Below are 20116 nucleotides of genomic sequence, written 5' to 3' on the forward strand. Positions count from 1 at the left end.
AGCAAAGCCCAGAGGGGCACATATCTTGCCTAGAGTCACAGAGCTCATAGTGAGTGGACTTTTCACGGGCCACATGCTACCTCACCTGGGAGCCCAGGAGATTCCAGGAAGCCATGCTGCCTGTGGCCTGTGCACTACTAGCCTGGCATGGCTGGTTATAGCCACACTGCCCCTGCTGTGTGCTGAGAGCACACCCTGCAGCCAAGCACCCAGGCTGGCCATTCTTTCCTTATTAGGCCAGAGGGTGGGATTGGTTTTGGTCATTGTTTTTGAGACAGGGTAAAGCTAGATAGCCCTAGATATCCTATGTAAACTAAGGTGACCTCAAACCCAGAGATGTCCTCCTGCCTCTACTTCCTGAGTGCTGGTATTGAAGGGCTGTACCACCGCACCCTACTTCCTTTTTAAATTTCTTTTACTTTATGTGTATGAGTGTTTTGCCTGTATGTATATCTGTATGAACATTACATACAGGGCCCATGACAGCCAGAAGAGCACATTAGATCCCTGAGACTGGAGTTAGCTGGTTGTGAACCACCATGGGCCTTGGGAATTGAAGTCAGGTCCTCTGGAAGAGCAGCCAGTGCTCTTAAATACCCGCCCCCAAGCACCACCTTTGCTTTGGTTTTGACATACAATTCATGTGTTGGGGAGATGGCTCAGTGGGTAGCACACACACACGCAAACCTGCGGCCCTCAGTCTGCATCACTGAAACGTCTGTGTTCATGTTTTGTTGAGACAGGGTCAGGCTATATAGCCCTGTGTGTCCTGAAACCCACATCGTGAGGACTCCCCCATGTTCTGACTCAGGATAGGCGACACCCTAAATCACTCACGAGAAACGGTCTTGATGCAAACTGCAAGAGGTTTATTCGGGAAAGACCAGTGTACTGGGGACGACTCGTATCCCACAAGGGGGTTGAGGAGTCGACAGAGAGCTCAAGGGGTAAGGGGTTTATATAGACACAAAAACCACAAACACCTGGCATTGGGCTATAGAAAGGCAAAAACCACAAACAGCTGACATCCTGGAACAATGGGGCTATTTTGGACACAGGTCTAGGGGCTTAAATAACTTTTTACTCTCTGTCAGGATCTTTTATTCCCCACTTCTTCTAGTTACTAGTTCTAATCTTAGAACTACACTTCAATCTCTTCTTCAAGGTTCTGCAGAGACTGGTACTGTTGTCTCAGCACCAACAGCTGGACTGCACTAATCCTTTCTCATACAAAGGTCACTGACCTATTAAGAATCAGTGGGCCAGGGGCTGGAGAGATGGCTCAGAGGTTAAGAGCACTGACTGCTCTTTCAGAGGTCCTGAGTTCAAATCCCAGCAACCACATGGTAGCTTACAACCATCTGTAATGAGATCTGATGCCCTCTTCTGGGGTGTCTGAAGACAGCTACAGTGTACTTACTTAAAATAAATAAATTAAAAAAAAAAAAAAGAATCAGTGGGCCAAACGTTAGCAGCAAAAAGGTCCTATCAAAGTGGAAATGAGGGTGGTTATTAAAGAGGCCTTCGGCCACCACACCCCTGGGGGTTTCGTTTGTCACTCTTCTGAATTGCGCCGGTGGCATAGGTGCAGCAGTCTTTTCCAATTTCCAATCATCTTGGGGTTGCTCAGGAGCTCTCTTCACGTGGGAGGCGTGGATCCAAGTGGAGATGCCTTCTACTTAACAGCGGTGGGGGTGGTCAGCAGCACGATGTGGGGGCCCTTCCAGCAAGGCTCTAGATTTCCAGCTTGATGTTGTCGGACGAGAACTGCATCTCCCACCTGGAACTGGTGTGGCACCGTCAAATCTCCTTGTTCATAAGCCTTTTTGTGCTGCTCCCAGGCCGTATTTCTGACCACTTCTAGGGCTTTTATATGTGCAAACAATGAAGGACTAGGGTTAAATTCTAACCCCCCCCCCGCCTCGGTGAGTGGGGGAGGCCCTCCATAAGCTTTCCTGGGGTGTTCCTGACACGGAACAAGGCAAAGGGAAGGAGAGCTATCCAGTCATTCCCACCGGTCAATTTGGTTAAGGTCTCTTTTAAGGTTCTATTCATCCTTTCTACCTGTCCTGAACTCTAGGGTCTATAAGCACAATGTAATTTCCAATTTATCCCCGGTTGGGTGGCCAGTCCCTGACTTACCTGGGCAACAAAGGTGGGTTCGTTGTTGGACCCTATTACCTTGGGAGTTCCGAATTGTGAAAAAATTTCCTCCAGGATCTTCTTGACCATGACATTGGCAGTTTATTCCAGGGCGACTGACAAGGCACCAAAATACCTGTTGTAATAGTCTCTGATTATGTGGCCTAATTCCATCCCTAGCCTCACGGCTCATTGGATATTGCCGCACCCCTATAGGGGTAGCATCCATCTTCAGTCCCACAACCATTGGGGGGGGGGGCGTACTCTGACAGCCATCTCATGCCCTAGGAAAGGCATTCATCCAGTCTCTTAGGTCTGGTCCCTCTGCTTGCTTTGTGCATTCATACAGGCGATACTCTTCCTCAAGTTGTAGGGCCAGGATCATGGAGGCAGGAGGTTCCCAACTTACTCTCGGCCCTTTTTGAGTGAATCTGATCTGGGCCTTCAGTTTAGTCAAAAGGTCTCTCCCCAGAAGCGGTGTGGGACACTCAGGGATGACCAAGAAAGAGTGACTCACTTGTCCTTTGCCTAAGTTTACAGTACGTGCAGTGGTCCAAGGGTATTGTTTCTGGCCTGTGGTTCCAATTACTATGTTTTTTTTTTGTTTGTTTTTGAGTTTTCCCAATGGTTGTTTCAACACAGAGTGTTCTGACCCAGTGTCTACTAGAAAGTCCATAGGGGTCCCTTCCACAGTCAGGTTTACTCTAGGCTCGGGGAGGGGGTCTGAGCCTCATCTCCTCTAATCATGATCCTCTAGACCCAGGACTTTAGGGGCCTTCCCCTTCTTCTTAGGGCATTCTCACGCCCAGTGTCCTTTCTCTTTGCAGTATGCACATTGGTCTTTTTCCAAAGTTTTCTGAACAGGTCTTCTCCCATCAGGTCTAGATTCCCTGTTGCCCAGGTACCCTGTTCATCTATTTTCAGATCTACCTCTTCCCTCTCGTTCTCCTATTACTGCGGCAAGAATCCTTCTTAAGTTTCTCTCCTGCCTTCGATCTCTCCTATTTTCCCTTTCTTCTTCCTTGAACTTTTCCCTGTCTTTTCTTCCTCGGTTTCTCTCCAGTTAAACACTTTCTCTGCCCCTCAAACTAAATCCTGTAAAGCCATGGCCTGTAACCCTTCCAGTCTCTGTAACTTTCTTTTAATGTCTAATGCTAACTGCCCTATAAAAGCCATAGTGTCTTAGTCAGGGTTTCTATTCCTGCACAAACATCATGACCAAGAAGCAAGTTGGGGAGGAAAGGGTTTATTCGGCTTACACTTCCATACTGCTGTTCATCACCAAGGAAGTCAGGACTGGAACTCAAGCAGGTCAGGAAGCAGGAGCTGATGCAGAGGCCATGGAGGGATGTTCTGTACTGGCTTTCCTCCCCTGGCTTGCTCAGCCTGCTTTCTTATAGAACCAAGACTACCAGCCCTGAGATGGTCCCACCCACAAGGGCCTTTCCCCCTTGATCACTAATTGAGAAAATGCCTTACAGTTGGATCTCATGGAGGCATTTCCTCAACTGAAGCTCCTTTCTCTGTGATAACTCCAGCTGTGTCAAGTTGACACAAAACTAGCCAGTACAATTGACCCCTTGTCAACTTGACACACAAAAACATCACTAGTAAGCCTCAACCCTTACAATCTTATTCATCCCCATTCTAAATAACTTTAAAAGTCCCACAGTCTTTACATATTCTTAAAATTTCAATCTCTTTAAAATATCCATCTCTTTTAAAATCCAAAGTCTTTTTACAATTAAAAGTCTCTTAACTGTGGGCTCCACTTTTTTCTTCCTTCAAGAGGGAAAATATCAGGGCACAGTCATAATCAAAAGCAAAAGTCAATCTCCAACCGTCCAATGTCTGGAATCCAACTCACGATCTTCTGGGCTCCTCCAAGGGCTTGGGTCACTTCTCCAGCCAGGCCCTTTGTAGCACAGGCATCATCCTCTAGGCTCCAGATGCCTGTACTCAACTGCTGCTGCTGCTCTTGGTGGTCATCTCATGGTACTGGCATCTCCAAAACACTGCATGACCCCTTCAATCCTGGGCCTTCAATTGCAACTGAGGCTGCACCTTCACCAATGGCCTTCCATGGCCTCTCACAGTGCCGAGCCTCAGCTGCTTTGCGTGACCCCTTCATGCCTTCAAAACCAGTACCACCTGGGTAACCCTTACATATTACCAAGTCCTGCTGCAGCAGGAGTACAACCTTGGCCATCTCTGGAACACAGCCTCTTTGTGCTTTCAGAAAACACTTCCCAGAAGATGTCACCTCAATGATGCTGGTCTCTTCTTAATCACCGCTAATTTCTTAGCTCCAGCTAACCAGCATCAATAGTCCCAGTAATGCAAAGTTTTTGCTTTAGTAGTTCTGGTATTTTGTTAATCATAGCTGATTCTTCAGCCCCAGCTAACCAGAACTACAGAATCTTCACATTCAAAACAGCAATGGCCCTGAAAAGAGTCTTTAATTTTCCCTCTGAAATTTCACAAACCAGACCTCCATCTTCTGCAGTGTTCTCAACATTATCTTCCAAGCTCCTACACAACATCCGACAGAGCTCTTAACAACGGATGGATCTTCAAGCCCAAAGTTCCAAAGTCCTTCCACAGTCCTCCCCAAAACATGGTCAGGTTGTCACAGGAATACCCCACTCTGCTGGTACCAATTTGTCTTAGTCAGGGTTTCTATTCCTGCACAAACATCATGACCAAGAAGCAAGTTGGGGAGGAAAGGGTTTATTCGGCTTACACTTCCATACTGCTGTTCATCACCAAGGAAGTCAGGACTGGAACTCAAGCAGGTCAGGAAGCAGGAGCTGATGCAGAGGCCATGGAGGGATGTTCTGTACTGGCTTTCCTCCCCTGGCTTGCTCAGCCTGCTTTCTTATAGAACCAAGACTACCAGCCCTGAGATGGTCCCACCCACAAGGGCCTTTCCCCCTTGATCACTAATTGAGAAAATGCCTTACAGTTGGATCTCATGGAGGCATTTCCTCAACTGAAGCTCCTTTCTCTGTGATAACTCCAGCTGTGTCAAGTTGACACAAAACTAGCCAGTACACATAGCTACCGCGGCTTGTTGACCCTCAGAGGTCAGGTCAAAGGGAGTGTAGTGTCTGTAAGCCTCAATTAACCTCTCTAGGAAAACAGACGAGGGCTCGGTTGCCCCCTGTATTACTTCTCTTACCTTTGCCAAATTGGTGGGGCGTCTTGCCACTCCCTTGAGACCTGCCACCAGAGCCTGGCAGTAAACTGTCAACCTCTCCCTTCCTTGAGCCGTGTTGTAGTCCCAGTCGGGTCTGTTGAGAGGGAACCCTGCGTTTATCTCATTGGGCAAATTGGTTGGGGCCCCATTAATCCCTGGGACGTTCTTCCGGACCTCTAAGAGAATTTTTTTCCTTCTCTTCCGTGGTGAAAAGAACCTGCAAAAGCTGTTGGCAATCATCTCAAGTGGGCTGATGAGAGAACATTAATGATTCTACCAGGCTGGTTAGTCCAGCCAGATTTTCTGGAAAAGTAGGATGGTTAGATTTCCAATTATAGAGATCAGCTAACGAGAATGGCCAGTACTGAAGAGTCTGGAGAGAGTGAGGGTCTGCAAGTGGCCCCACTGTGCGCAAAGGAAAGGCAGACATAGTGTCGGGAACCTCATCTGTGAAGGGATGCTGTGCGTGCCGCTTCGGGTCCCAGCTCTGCCAGTCCTCTGACTGCGCCGCCATCGGCCCCAGGGGCGGCCTCTAGAAGTCATGGAGGCGCAGGAACCAGAGGGGGCAAGGGATAGGGAGGAAGAGGAGGTTCTGGCCACTCAGGAGGCCCTTGATCTCAGGGTAGATCTTGGGGGGAGCTGAGGGCAGAGGCAAAGGCTCCCTTTCATTTCAGGAGGAACCTTTGGTTTCACTTTTGGTCTGTGGAGAGCCAGGGCTTGGGAGCCTGGCTTCCGCTGTGGGATCCACGGTTTGACCCATGGGGGTGGATTCTGGAAGAGGTCTTGCCACACAGTTATGTAGGGCTGCTGGTCCAGGTGGGACCCCGGTTTGTCCTGAAAGACAATGGCTTTAACTTCAAAGATTACAGTCAAGTCAAAAGTCCCCTCTGGTGGCCAGCCCACATCAAGTGTTGGCCACTCAGAAGCATAAAATGTATGCCAAGGTCCCTTTCTACTGAAAGGTTGTGGGCCCTCCACCTAACTTCAGTCCAGTGATCTAATGTCAAACTTAGAGGGGTTGTCACAGCCTGTCCCATCGTCCAAGTCACAAAAAACACAAAACAGACACAAGAGATACACACACAAAGACTGACAAATATACAAAACCAATCCAAGGATGCAGAAGGTCGGGCTGGTATGTAGTCCTTCCAATCCAGGGAGACTACTGAATCCTCACCCCTGTCCCAGTTGGACTCCTGGAGTCCTTCCCCTCACTCCGAGGCGTCCCCCAGAGCGGCCGATCACACTCTGGGTCTCGTCTTGTGAGACATCGCGACTGCAAACAGAAACTTCCAAACTTTGAGGGCACACAGAAACAGTTTTAGACAAGAAATCTCACCTCAAGTGGGTCTTCAGAGACGAGGGTGGTCGCCCTACCCAGGACAAGACACAGATAAACAAACCAACACAACAAGTGCACATTCGTTTAAAACAGACACTCAGAACAGAGACACCGACCAGCACGCACACATTCCAGAGGGGATCCCATACCTCCAAGTTGATTCTTGGATGTGAGGGGTGATCGCATTTCCTGGCCAATGCACCAAATGAAAGACCCACAGCATGAGGACTCCCCCACATTCTGACTCAGGATAGGTGACACCCCAAATCACTCACAAGAAATGGTCTTGATGCAAACTGCAGGAGGTTTATTCGGGAAAGACCAGTGCACTGGGTACAACTCTTATCCCATGCAGAGGTAGAGGAGTCAACAAGGAGCTCAAGGGGTCAGGGGTTTCTATAGACACACAAACCACAAACAGCTGGCATTGGGCTTATAGAAAGGCAAAAACCCCAAACACCTGGCAAAAACCGCAAACACCTGACATCCTGGAACAATGGAGCTATTTTGGACACAGGTCTAGGGGCTTAAATAATTTTTTACTCTCTGTCAGGATCTTTTAGTCCTATGTAAACTAAGCTGATCTCAGACTCAGAGATGTCTTCCTGCTTCCTGAGAGCTGGTACTGAAGGTCTGCATCATCAAAAGCAGCCTGGGAGGAAAGGTCACATGGCTCACAGTTCCTGTGGGAGGAAAGGTCACGTGGCTTACAGTTCCTGTGGGAGGAAAGGTCACGTGGCTCACAGTTCCCCTGGGAGGAGAGGTCAAGTGGCTTACAGTTCCCCTGGGAGGAAAGGTCACGTGGCTCACAGTTTCCCCCTGGGAGGAGAGGTCACGTGGCTCACAGTTCCCTTGGGAGGAGAGGTCACATGGCTTACAGTTTCCCGTGGTAGGGAAGGTCACATGGCTTACAGTTCCCGTGGGAGGAAAGGTCGTGGCTTACAGTTTCCCGTGGTAGGGAAGGTCACATGGCTTACAGTTCCCGTGGTAGGGAAGGTCACGTGGCTTACAGTTCCCATGGGAGGAAAGGTCACGTGGCTCACAGTTCCCCTGCGAGGAAAGGTCATATGGCTTACAGTTCCCCTTCGAGGAGAGGTCACGTGACTTACAGTCCCCGTGGGAGGAAAAGTCACATGGCTCACAGTTCTCGTGGCTTACAGTTTCAGTCACAGTTGATCTGAGAGGGAAGTCAGGCAGGAGCTTATGCGGGAGCAGGGCAGGGAACATGGAGCACCATTGCTTACAGGCTGGCTCAGCCTACTTTCTCACTGGGCCCAGGACTACCTGTCCAGAGGTGGCATTGCAAAAGCAGGGCTGGGCCCTCCCACGTCAACCATCAAGCAAGAAAATTGTCTGCATTTTCTTGGTGGGCCCAGGGTAATAACAGCCTTGCTCGTTCCTCCCAGTCACGTGCATCCTTGGAGCTGACTGCCATTCCGATTATGCTTCACGGTCTTCCCCAAATAGTTCCTTTTTGATATATACTTTCCCTGCCAGGCTGAGCTGCCCACATCACTTTGGTGGCCTGTGGCTTGGGATGGGGTGGGAGCTGTGGGTCTGCACTGTACTGTACTTAGCCCCGGGGACATGGATTCGGATCACTCCCAGCCTTTGGTGTTTGCCCGACACTGTTGCAGTGGGCCAACTTGTGCATGCTCGCCTGGCACCCAGAAGGTGAAAAGGCGTTGTTGTGGGGGGAGACCTCTGTCCAGTGAGGCCGAGTATCACGTGTCATCCAATTCCGCACCTCTTTGGCTGAAGAGGCTTGTGGCCATTCTGATCTTCAGTCCTGGGTGACACAGGAAAAGCCACACTGAGGAATAGGGTACCAGGCCAGACTAATGGAGAAGCTGAGGCTGGGGGGAGGGGCATCTCTGACTGAGGATCCTCAAAGGTTCCTACCACTTGTCTGAGGGACAGTGGTTGCTAAGAGATGGGTTTTACCAGCCCTCTCTAGGAGGCTCTGAAGCCAGGCCGCCCTAACCCAGATAACTCACTGCCCACAGTACAGCTGCCACGGTGGCACTGCACAGACAAGGGAGTGTCCCAGGAGCCATGGCTGCCTCTTTGAAGGCCCTTTAGCCCTCTGTAGCAGTTTCCTGATGACTGAGGCTCAGTAGGGGAGGGGTTTGCCCCCTGGCCCCTGGGGCAGAGCATGGCCTAGTTTGGACAACTGTGATGCCTGGTGACAGATCCAGGGCAGATGCAGCACCCCAGCATGTGTAGATCACAGTGTGACCCCAGGGCCAGAGAGCCACATGCCCAGACATGTGGGGGAGAGGGCTTGTGTGAGCAGCTTAATGGGGCTGCTGAGGCAGGGCCAGGACAGTTAAAAGAGGGTGGACAGGGCTCAACAAGAAGAATCAGGGGAGCCCTTAGGTCAGGGTGTATATGACAGAGAGGCCTCCTGCCAGTTCCCAGGGAACTGCACTGCAGAAGCTGGGGCACTCAGGGCTGAGACCAGGGGCTTTGTGTTGGGGTTAGGGGGAACCCAGGACCATCTTCTGCATCTAGTGTCAGGATTCAGCTGGGTCACGGTGGGTGGGTCATGCTGAGGAAAGGGGGGTGAAGCTCAGCGAGGAAGCCCACTGGTGCTTACCGGTGCAGAGAAGGCTCGGGGAGGCGCGAGAGAGGGCTTCTGTAGGAAGATGGCATCTGAGGAGAACCATTCAGCTGAATCCCGGGAGGCAGGAGGAGCAGGTGTGGAGAGAGATGTTGAGATGTGTACCAGGATCATCCTCACAATGGTAAGCCCTGACAGGAAGCTGCCCCCTTCTCAGTTTGAGGCTCATCCCAGGGAACCTGCCTTCTCCAGGGACACAGACCGGGAGCAGGACCACTTCTCTCACCTCCGGATCTCTCCTGCTTCCGCAGCCTGTGAGCAGCAGGCCTGCTAACTGCAGATCCACAACCGCACAGCTCGCTACAGGTGCACCATGTCTGGCTCCTACGATGAGGCCTCAGAGGAGATCACAGATAGCTTCTGGGAGGTGAGTGAGGGTCTAGGCTCCCGCCTGTCTCCCTATTCAACACAGGACCTCAACCTTGCATCCAGACTCCCTTGGGCCCCTTTAAAAAACCCACAGTGTCCACCAGGTGGTGAAGCCTTGAAAGCGGGCTAGGACTAATGCCTGCAGCTTTTCCCAAGCAGCTGCCTAGCGGGTCCCACTGTGGCCCTCTGCATGGTGGGCAGGGGAGGGCTTTTGAACCAGAAAGTGGGGTTAGCCTGGAGACTCCATAGCCAGTAGAGGTAGAGGTGAGACTATTAGCCAGCATTTCAGGGGCCTCTGAGAGTCTTCAGCTCAGGCGAGGAAAAAAAAAAAAATACTGCTTTTGGCTTTGGAAAGCAAAACGGAAACTGGCAAGCCTAGATTAATAAGTGCTCAAAGAGATGCCTCACAAAACATAATATTGTGTCAAGAAACAGCAGCTCAAGCTTATATGACTCGGATAAATATTATAGAATTAGCTCACAAGGGCAAAAATGAATAATTCATTATAGCCCAAGTCTAAATTATATAAAGCCCCGTCTGTTTTTTTTTTTTTTTTTTTTTTTTTTTTTTTTTTTTTTCCGGCAGCGAGGAGGTTTCAGAGAAGGAGAGGGGAAATAGAGACCGGTCCGAAGTGGAGTTCTGGGACCCCGCAAGGTGGAGGGCGGGACGAGGCGGGAGGTGGGAGGCGGGGCGCCCCCTGCAGGCCAGGGCCGGGATCACAGGGGCTGCGCGGTCACTCGCTGTTTGGACACCAGGTGGGGAACTACAAGCGGACGGTGAAGCGCATCGACGATGGGCACCGCCTGTGCAACGACCTCATGAGCTGCGTGCAGGAGCGCGCCAAGATCGAGAAGGCATACGCGCAGCAGCTCACCGACTGGGCCAAGCGCTGGCGCCAGCTCATCGAGAAAGGTGCCCCACCCCCGGGCTCTAGCGGGTCCCCCAGGGCGGGCCCCAGGGAAAACAAACAGACCAAACTTGTTCACGACAAAAAGACCAAAGGGACCAAAGCAGGTCCTTTTATTCTCCTGCTTTGTATGACTCTAGACAACACACACACACACATACACATACCACATTTTATTTTGGAAGAGGCTTAGTTTTTTTTTTTTTGTTTTGTTTTTGTTTCTTCGAGACAGGGTTTCTCTGTGTAAACCGGCCTGTCCTGCAACTCACTTTGTAGACCAGGCTGGCCTCGAACTCAGAAATTCACCTGCCTCTGCCTCCCAAGTGCTGGGATTAAAGGCATGCGCCACCACGCCCGGCGAGGCTTAGTTTTGATACAGAAATTTATGTAGCCCAGGCTGGCTTCCAGCTCTATATTCGACAGAGAATAAACCCTGCTGTCCTGATCCTTCTACCTCCCCTCCCCAAATCCGTGATTTCAGGTGTGGACAGCCAAGCCTAGCTTCTCTTTCTCCCTCTCCCCCTTCCACCGCTATTTTGTTTCTTAGAGACAGAATCTTACTATGTAGCACTGGCTGTCTAGAACTTGCTATGTAGACCAAGCTGGCACAGAGATCCACTTGCCTCGGCCTCCTGAATGTTAGGTTTAAATTGTGAACCACCATATCTGGCTGCCCTGCCGGGTCTAATTCTTCCTTTCCTCCTCCTCCCCCTCCTCCCCCTCCTCCCCCTCCTCCCCCTCCTCCTCCTCCTTCTCCTCCTTCTCCTTCTTCTCTTTAAGGCTTTGCTGTCCGGGCCCAAGCTGGCCATAATCTTGAGATGGTCAGACAGGCTTTTTCTTATTAATATGCATACTTTTTCTGAATGATTGGAAGGGAAATTAGAGCTATCAACCTCACCCCCATTGTCCAAATATCAAGAACAGTAGCAGTTCATGCCACCTTCAAGCCCTGTCATAATCAGAACATTTATAACAGCTCATTTGCCTGGCAGTGGTGGCGCACGCCTTTAATCCCAGCACTCGGGAGGCAGAGGCAGGCAGATTTCTGAGTTTGAGGCCAGCCTGGTCTACAGAGTGAGTTCCAGGACAGCCAGGGCTACACAGAGAAACCCTGTCTCGAAAAACAAAAAAGAAAAAAGAAAGAAAATCAAAATAGCTCATACACACCTGTTTTTGTTTGTTTGTTTGTTTGTTTGTTTTGTTTTGTTTTGTTTTGTTTGAGATTGATCTCAAATTCCCTAAACAACCCAGGGTGACCTTGAACTTCTGACCCTTTGCGTTGTCAGCAGTTCCAGTTTATGCAGTGCTGGAAAACCAACAAAGGGCTTCCTGTATGGCAGGCAAGCACTCTACCTACTGAGCCACACCCCTCCTCTCATGTACACAGGGGACTGCAGCAGTGGTCTGCTGGCCCAGGGCCCACACCAAACCACACTGTGCGTCCAGTTGCCAGAACCCTGGATTCCTATAAAAGAGAAGTTTCAAGTTCAGGTTTCCTTGAACTTACTCAGAGTCTCTTCCAGTCCTCATGGGGGCAGGGCCTGCACTGCCTGGCAACAAATGAATGTGAGGTCTGCTTCCCATTGGCTCAGATCCTTGTCACTCACCACTGGTTCCCACGTTTCAGTTGAGCATCTTGCCTAGAGCTTCTGTCCTGGGCCCAGCACTCTTCTGAGCCAGCAGAGACTCCTGCCATACAAGGTGGCCCACAGGGCGTACATTGGAAAGGGAGACACTGAGTGGGAAGCAAGACAGATGCTGGAGAAGAACCCATAGGGAGCTGCAGGCTAGTGTGAGAGTGAAACAATCAGGGAAGGCTTCCTGGCAGAAGCAGTCATCCTGGGCCTTAATAGGATGGATAGAAGTTTGGGGAGAGTGGAAGAAGCTGTTTCTGTTGCCATGGGAAGAGAGGGGGAAGTGTCAGAGAGGAGAGGACTATAGGCATTGTGTGTTGGGGGTCCCTGTAACCCCCTGCCCCTAACATTTCCCCCAGGTCCTCAGTATGGCAGCCTGGAGCGGGCGTGGGGCGCCATGATGACAGAAGCAGATAAGGTCAGCGAGCTGCACCAGGAGGTGAAGAACAGCCTGCTGAATGAGGACCTGGAGAAAGTCAAGAACTGGCAGAAGGATGCCTATCACAAGCAGATCATGGGTGGCTTCAAGGAGACGAAAGAGGCCGAGGATGGCTTCCGAAAGGCCCAGAAGCCCTGGGCTAAAAAGATGAAGGAGGTACCTCAGACAGGCAGGACAGCTGGCCTGCTCAAGGGTGGCGGGTCACAGGAGGGCATCTGTGGACAGGGAGGCTACCCACAAGGGAATGCCAGCATCTTGCAGAAAGAACTGTCCGCACACGGACTCTGGTACTGTGGTACCCGATGTGCTTTGTCCAGCACGGGGACAGCTGCCTCCACAGATCCCTGTGACTGGCATGTCTGCAGTACCATGAGGGGCAGCACCCCCCCCCCCCCAAATGAGCCCAGGGACTGGAACCTCGGAGCCCCTGCCTCTTTTTTTGTTTTTTTAAGATTTACTTATTTTTATACATAAGTACACTGTAGCTGTCTTCAGACCCACCAGAAGAGGGCATCAGATCTCATGGTTGTGAACCACCATGTGGTTGCTGGGATTTGAACTCAGGACCTTTGGAAGAGCAGTCAGTGCTCTTAACCACCGAGCCATCTTGGCAGCTCCACAGTGGAAGGATGTGGAGTGAACAGGCACGTGTTGCTGACGGGTGACCACCTGTATGCCCACCCTGGCCATCTCTCCACAGCTAGAGGCGGCCAAGAAGGCCTATCACTTGGCTTGTAAGGAGGAAAGGCTGGCCATGACCCGGGAGATGAACAGTAAGACAGAGCAGTCGGTCACCCCTGAACAGCAGAAGAAACTTGTGGACAAAGTGGACAAATGCAGACAGGATGTGCAAAAGGTACCTGTGGTGGTGCCTGTGGTGGTGGTGGCGGTGGGCGTGGTGGCGGGGCGGTCAGCGGGGCGGTCCTGAGGGTGGTGGCTAGAGCTGTAGGCCTGATAAGGCCCCGCCCCATCCTCCATCCTGGTACCTGCAGACTCAGGAGAAGTATGAGAAGGTGCTGGAAGATGTGGGCAAGACCACACCACAGTACATGGAGGGCATGGAGCAGGTGTTTGAGCAGTGCCAGCAGTTTGAGGAGAAGCGGCTGGTCTTCCTGAAGGAAGTCCTGCTGGATATCAAACGGCATCTCAACCTAGCGGAGAACAGCAGGTACCGGGCACGGCCCGCTGAGTAACCTGAAAACAGCACCTCAGGCCTGGTGACCGGGGGGGGGGGGGGGGGGGGCGCGGGGGGGACGACTCACGGGGAACACTGGTAAGAGCCTGCAAATGCAGCTTCTGCACGGGTGATGCCTAGCAGCTCCCTCGGAAACACAGGCTTATGTGCCCAGAGCTGCTCCCCGGAAAGCATTCTGTTCAGGCTGGAGGGAAGATCTGAGCTCCGCTCCCAGCACCCATATCAGGCAGCTCACAGCTGCCTGTGAGGGTCTGTCTTCCTCCTGTGGCCTCGCCTCTGAGGCACACACATATAAAATAAAACTAAAGAATACATAAATCTTGCGGTGGAGAGCGCTCGCTGCTTTTACAGAGGGCCAGAGTTAGATTCCCAGCACCCACATTAGATGGCTCACCTGTGACTTCCACGGCCACAAACACACATACAGAAGAATAAAAATAAGTCTTAAAAAAAAAAAAAAAAACAAATTCCTGCTGAATGCCTTTAACTCCAGCTCTTGTTCAAAGCCAGCCTCGGCTACATAGAGAGATTCCGTATCAAAAGAAAACAAAGGTTGCAGGGAAAAAAAAGTGAAAGATCTGGAGAGATCACTCAGGGGTTACACGCTGTGATTCCCAGCACCTGCAGGGCGGCTCAAGAACACTCACTCCTAGATCCAGTTCCCGGGGATCCAGTGCCCTCTCCTGGCCTCCAAGAATACCAAGGACACACGTGGTGCACATATATGCATGCAGACAAAACACCATACACATAAAATAAATACAATTTTAAAAATAAGGGGGCGGGGAGGAGCCTTCCTGGCTGGGGCTATGCTGAGCATCTTGGTCTCTGAGTGCGCTGAGGAGAAAGCCTACCCCATGCCCCCCCTACACAGCTACATGCATGTCTACCGAGAACTGGAGCAGGCCATCCGGGGGGCCGATGCCCAGGAGGACCTCAGGTGGTTCCGCAGCACCAGTGGCCCCGGGATGCCCATGAACTGGCCGCAGTTCGAGGTGAGGATGCACACAGGGCGGTAAAGTGGGATCCTGGGCAGGTTGGGAGGGGACTGTAAGTTCAGACCCCTCAGCCTGACTCCCCCCCCCCCACCCCGTTCCAGGAGTGGAACCCAGACCTCCCGCACACCACTGCCAAGAAGGAGAAACAGCCTAAGAAGGCAGAGGGGGCCACCCTGAGCAATGCCACTGGGGCTGTAGAATCCACATCCCAGGCTGGGGACCGTGGCAGGTGAGTACCTCCCATGGAGCTCCTGGGTAGGAGAGAGAGAGAGAGACCCACTGGCTGGGCCAGATACATTTTATCCAAGAAGACAAGAAATGACCCCAGACCTTAGCTACTATGAGTCCTCTGCAAAACAGGTGGGCAACCCTTCAAGACACCTGCTGTGAGTCACAAGGTATTCTGAGCACCCTCCTTACATTAATGGATTCAGGCCTCCAGCCAGTCTGAAAAGGAATAAATGTGTGCCTTTTAAGGATAGAGAAGCTTAAGTCCAGAGAGACTAGGCAACATGTCACACTTCAAAACCAGGGAAAGCTGTCTTGTCCAAGCTGGTACCCAGTTAGGGGTAGGGTCTCTCTCACAGGCTCAGACAGTCCTTGGGTCTTCCTTCTCACTAGCTGAAACACTAATGCAAACTGTTCAAGCTATCTGAGGCTCACTGGCTGGGAGCCCGCCAGGGAGCTCTGGTTAGGAGAGGATGTTTATACAGATGGAGATGGGTTCAAGTCCGCTGATAGAGGTCTCCATTTGCACCGAAGTGTTAGCAGCTATGACCGAGGCCAAACATATGCCACCGAGTGGTCAGACGATGAGAGCGGAAACCCCTTCGGGGGCAATGAGGCCAATGGTGGCGCCAACCCCTTCGAGGATGATGCCAAGGGAGTTCGTGTACGGGCACTCTATGACTACGACGGTCAGGAGCAGGATGAGCTCAGCTTCAAGGCCGGTAGGGGGGGTAGGGAGCTGGGGCTGGGGCTGGGGCTTGGCTGAGGGTGGGGCGGGGCTGGAGGACTAGGGGGAGGAGACTGGGCTTGGATTGGGTGTAGGAAGAGAGCGGGGCCTGGGGGCGGGGCGGGGAGGCGTGGCCTGAGCTGGAGGCTTTTCAAGGATTGGTGGGGAAGGGGCCAGGGCAGAGGCCTGAGCACCCGAGAGCCAAAACCGAGAGCCAAAACCGTGTGACTGAAGGCCTGTGGTTAGCATTTGGATGTTGGGTGGGGCTGCAGCCCAGAGCTGGAGTCCAGGTATATGGGAGTGCTGAGGCAGAGAAATGCATTAACAAGGTCTCCCTGTGTCTCCCTCTCCAGGAGATGAGCTCACCAAGCTCGGAGAGGAAGACGAACAGGGTTGGTGCCGCGGGCGGCTGGACAGCGGACAGCTGGGCCTCTATCCTGCCAACTACGTTGAGGCTATATAGCTACCTTGCCCACCCGACTCCTCTCAGTCCTTGTCCACCGCCTTCCACCCTTCCCCTCCCCCTTGCCATAGAGTTCCAGACATATTTTCCGATCAAGCTTTTATTTTTTTAAAAGTCAAAACAGAACAAAAAAAAAAAAAAAGAAGAAATACGAAGAGACAGCGTTTGCAGCCTACCTGGAGGCCGGGGGGGAGGGGGCTTAGGGTGATGGCCTCCCCCACAGCGTGGGCAAGGATCTTGGGACTTAACCCAATGTCACATCTGGTCTATAGAGTCCACCAAAGAGTCTCCTGAGTCTTGAGGGAGATCTTCTGGATCCTTCTACCCTGTCTCGCTCTCCTATCCCACCACAGCTGCCAGCAGCTGCCCATGTCACCTGAGCCTGGCTTCCTAAACTCTCCTGTCCCCTCTCCTGTCCCCCTTCAACGCCCCCTTCTCTTAAAGGGCCCCCAATCTTTAGTCTTCCACTCTGCCCTGGGGGTGCTTTTCTCTTCCCAGCCCTGTCCTAGTGAGGCTGGGGGAGAAGGCTGCGGAGGGGAGGGGAGTGTCTCTTCACTCCCCCAGACATGAAGGCAGGTGAGTGGGAGGGAGTCATGGCCTCCCTGGCATACAGGAGAGGAAGAAGGAGAACAGACCATCTGACCAGGCTGTGCCAACACTCCCAATGCCAAGCCCATTTTGAGGGATGAAAACCCTAGCTGGGCCTGTGGGCAGAGGGCTCCTCCTCAGAGCCAATGAGCATTTGCAGAGACCCTACCTGTCTCTTTAGTCCTTGGCAATGGGCAAAGCCTCTTCCTTGGAAAGTCCAGGGCAAAGCCAGCAACAGTAGCAACCTCCTCTCACTCTGGGGAGGAGGCATTGGCCACCCATCCCCCTCCCTTCATGGTCATTCAGAAACGCCACAGCCCCTCCCATCCCCAATCACTGTGTCAGCATCAGCCTTTGTGAAGACGGTCTACAAGGCTCTCACCTGGCCAACCTAGGAGATTCAGGGGCTCAGGAACCTAGGAGATTCAGGGGCTTGGGGAACCTCCACCTTGGCACTGTAAGGGGAAGCCAGCAGCTCAGGCTGGTGTGAGGAAGGAACTCTGGATGGTCACTGTAGCTTTCTTCCTTGACCTTTTAGTCCCCAACATCCCCTCTGAATGCTGGCAGCACCCCCACCCCCACACACACACTCCCATTTCTCTAAGCCCGAGAGTCTTGAGTCTTCATTAAAGGATTCTGGGTGTGGGAGGGGACACAGGGCCCTTGTGGTTGGGAAGCAGGTGGCAGGCTCTCCCTTGGGAGGATGGGGTGGGAAACGAAACAGGTCAACCAAGACCTCTTACAGTGGAAAGTGGTCAGAGGCTGTTTCTTTGGACCTTTGGGAACACAGATTTGAGAAAGTCTCATATTCACAGCTGGTGTCCGCTAGGCCTCTGGCCTACGGACACCCTCTGCCTTGTGAATCAGGTGACCTTTTGGGCCTCCAGGGAAAGAACAGGACCACCATCCATGTTCTCCGGGACCCTTTAGCTCTCTGCTGCTTCTCCTGACACTCAGGTCATGGACCCAAGCTTTGGGGTCCTGACCACCGCCCCCCCCCACCCCCCTTCTCTTGACTAGGCTGCAGCAGGGCCTTCTGTTGGGTCAGTCCTCCCTCAGGGCCAGGAGCAGGAACTTAGCACTCAAGAGACAGGGCTGTAAGCACCCACTTCCCTGTCACTGTTTGCCCTTGGGGCTTCAGCTGCAGCCCAGGTTGGGCCCTGGAGCCCTCAGAACCGGAAGCAGGATTCAAACCTCCCCTTCTCCACAGCCCCCCCTGCCTCCCCAGATGGTAGACATCCCCCAGCTCTTACCTTCACCCTCATCTCAGAAAGGCAAGAAGCCGCCATGTCCGCACCTTGGGGCCTGGGCTTCCCCCTCTCTGTGCCAGCGGCTTCCCAGCACCTGGGGAGGGGCTGTGGCCCTGACCAGACCCCAGGCCCACCCCACATAGTATACTAGCTGCCCACTCTGGGGCAGGAACTGGAAAATCCATCCCTTTTGAACAACCACCTTCAATGACCCCCCCCATCTGGGACCAGACTTGGTCCTCAAGTTATTCAGCACCCCCAGTGCAGGAGGGTCCTCCCCCCACCCCCCGAAGTCCCTGGAGCCCGGAGCAGAGCCCCACCTGTGATTCCTGGTGTTAGGGCACCTCAAACCTTGGGCTGGACCACACCCCTTCCCGCCATTTCCAGACCCCTACCTGTACTCCCCAGTGCTCCCCAGGGGCCTCTTGATGCTGCACGGGACCCTGCAGGGCTCGGTCAGTGATGTGTTTTGTCCCCAGTTAACCGCCATCCAGCGACCTGGTTCCAGGAGGAGCTCAGGTCACCCCCACCACCGCCGCCACTGCGTCTGCCGCCCTAGGCTTTCAGACATCATTAGTTCCGACACTTGTGAAACTCCGAGACGTGCCGTGGTCTCAGCAATGCACCTGTTTTATACATGATTGTGTAATTTAAAGGTATATAAATACAAATATATATATTATATCTATATCTATCAGTTGTGACCGTATGGCTGTCGATAAAACCAGAATTCTGTCACCCTGGCTGGACTTGTCACCCGAGTCATTCTCAGTTGGTGGGGGGGGGGGAGGGTGTGGGGCCAGCCCTTGGAAGTGTCTTCAGAATGAAGATGTCTGTCCTGGAGTGGGCGCCGGACAAGGCTGAGTGCTGTCCAAGCTGGGCAGTTGAGGGCACAGGTCCTACCTGAGGGACGCCACTGAGGTTCTGGCCTCAGATACAATATGCGACTCTCATAGCATTGACCAGGAGAGTCAGACGTTTAAAACCCCAGACTCCTGGTTCTAAGACTGGATGTTTGGTCCATTGGTAGCACTCTTGTCTGATGGGTGAGGAAGTTGTGTTTCCATACCCGGCACAGCAACCAGCCAATAAATAAATAGCCAAACTCAGTCCAAGGGTGAACTTGATCTTTAGATAGTTCTGAGTTTTAAAGCAGAATTCTAAAAAGCCATTGCTCAGGCCTCCTGAGGAGAACACTGGATCTTCACGGCTCTCCTGGAGTTTACCCCCGCTGTGAACATGTGTCCTCGAAGGCCCCCTGGGAGTATCTGTGCTGGCAAGCTAGAGCTCAGCTCTCCACGCCCTGTCGGGCCCAGGTCTGGAACTCTGATGCCCACTTACACCTCAGCTAGGTCTTTTCTGAGACCCGAGGCCCCCTCCCAGTGTCTGTGGGGTGTCTCGAAGGTTCCTCTGACCCTGGCGGTCTCATGGGACCGCGCGCGCGCGCGCGCGCGCGCACACACACACACAGCCCCTCCGCCATCACTTTCCCGTACCCTAGGTGCAAACGGTGAGAGGGGAAGCTGGGATAGCCGTCCATCTGCCTTGATAACCTTAAGCCTATCCATGTCTGAAGCCCACTCTTATCCAGACAGGACTGGTCTCTCTTATTTATTTCATTATCTCCCTTCATCTTGAAAAACAATTTATTTACATTTCTATATAATGTGTGTGAGGGTTTGAGGGCCAAGAGCAGGTTTGAGCATGCGCACATGTGCCTCCACACAAACCCGCACAGGAGGTCAGAGGGCAACCTTGTGCTTCCTGATATGAACCATCCTCCCTTCCTTCTCCCTCCTCCTCTCTTCCCTCCCCCTTCCTTCCTTTCCTTCCTCCATCTCTCTCTTTCGTTCCTTTCTTTTTCTTGTCTTTGCTTTGCTCAAATTAGAGTCTTGGGCTGTAGAGACAGCTCAGCAATTAAGGGTACCAGCTGCTCTAGCAGAGGACTCAGGTTCAATCCTCAACACCCACATCATGTCTGCTTACAACCTTCTGTGACTCCAGTTCCAGG

General features: G+C 52.4%; 1 protein-coding gene across 6 annotated transcripts in view; it reads left to right on the top strand.

The window, feature by feature from the left end:
• Positions 1-18850, top strand: part of Pacsin1 (protein kinase C and casein kinase substrate in neurons 1) — a 55528-nt gene extending 36678 nt beyond the window's left edge. For 2 of the 6 annotated variants that reach the window (NM_011861.3, NM_178365.4), the window contains exons 2-10: positions 9499-9673; positions 10432-10588; positions 12577-12812; positions 13357-13512; positions 13649-13824; positions 14726-14846; positions 14951-15078; positions 15612-15799; positions 16158-18849. In NM_011861.3, the coding sequence (NP_035991.1) occupies positions 9620-9673; positions 10432-10588; positions 12577-12812; positions 13357-13512; positions 13649-13824; positions 14726-14846; positions 14951-15078; positions 15612-15799; positions 16158-16267 (1326 nt within the window). In that variant the 5' untranslated portion in view covers positions 9499-9619 and the 3' untranslated portion in view covers positions 16268-18849. Of the gene's footprint in view, positions 1-9463; positions 9674-10431; positions 10589-12576; positions 12813-13356; positions 13513-13648; positions 13825-14725; positions 14847-14950; positions 15079-15611; positions 15800-16157 lie in introns of all 6 variants that reach the window. The other 4 variants (NM_001286743.1, NM_001286744.1, XM_006524226.4 and 1 more) reach the window with 4 other exon arrangements.
• Positions 18851-20116: the final 1266 nt, after the last annotated feature.

This window comes from Mus musculus, chromosome 17 (genome assembly GCF_000001635.26).
Source record: "Mus musculus strain C57BL/6J chromosome 17, GRCm38.p6 C57BL/6J".
Taxonomy (NCBI): domain Eukaryota; kingdom Metazoa; phylum Chordata; class Mammalia; order Rodentia; family Muridae; genus Mus; species Mus musculus.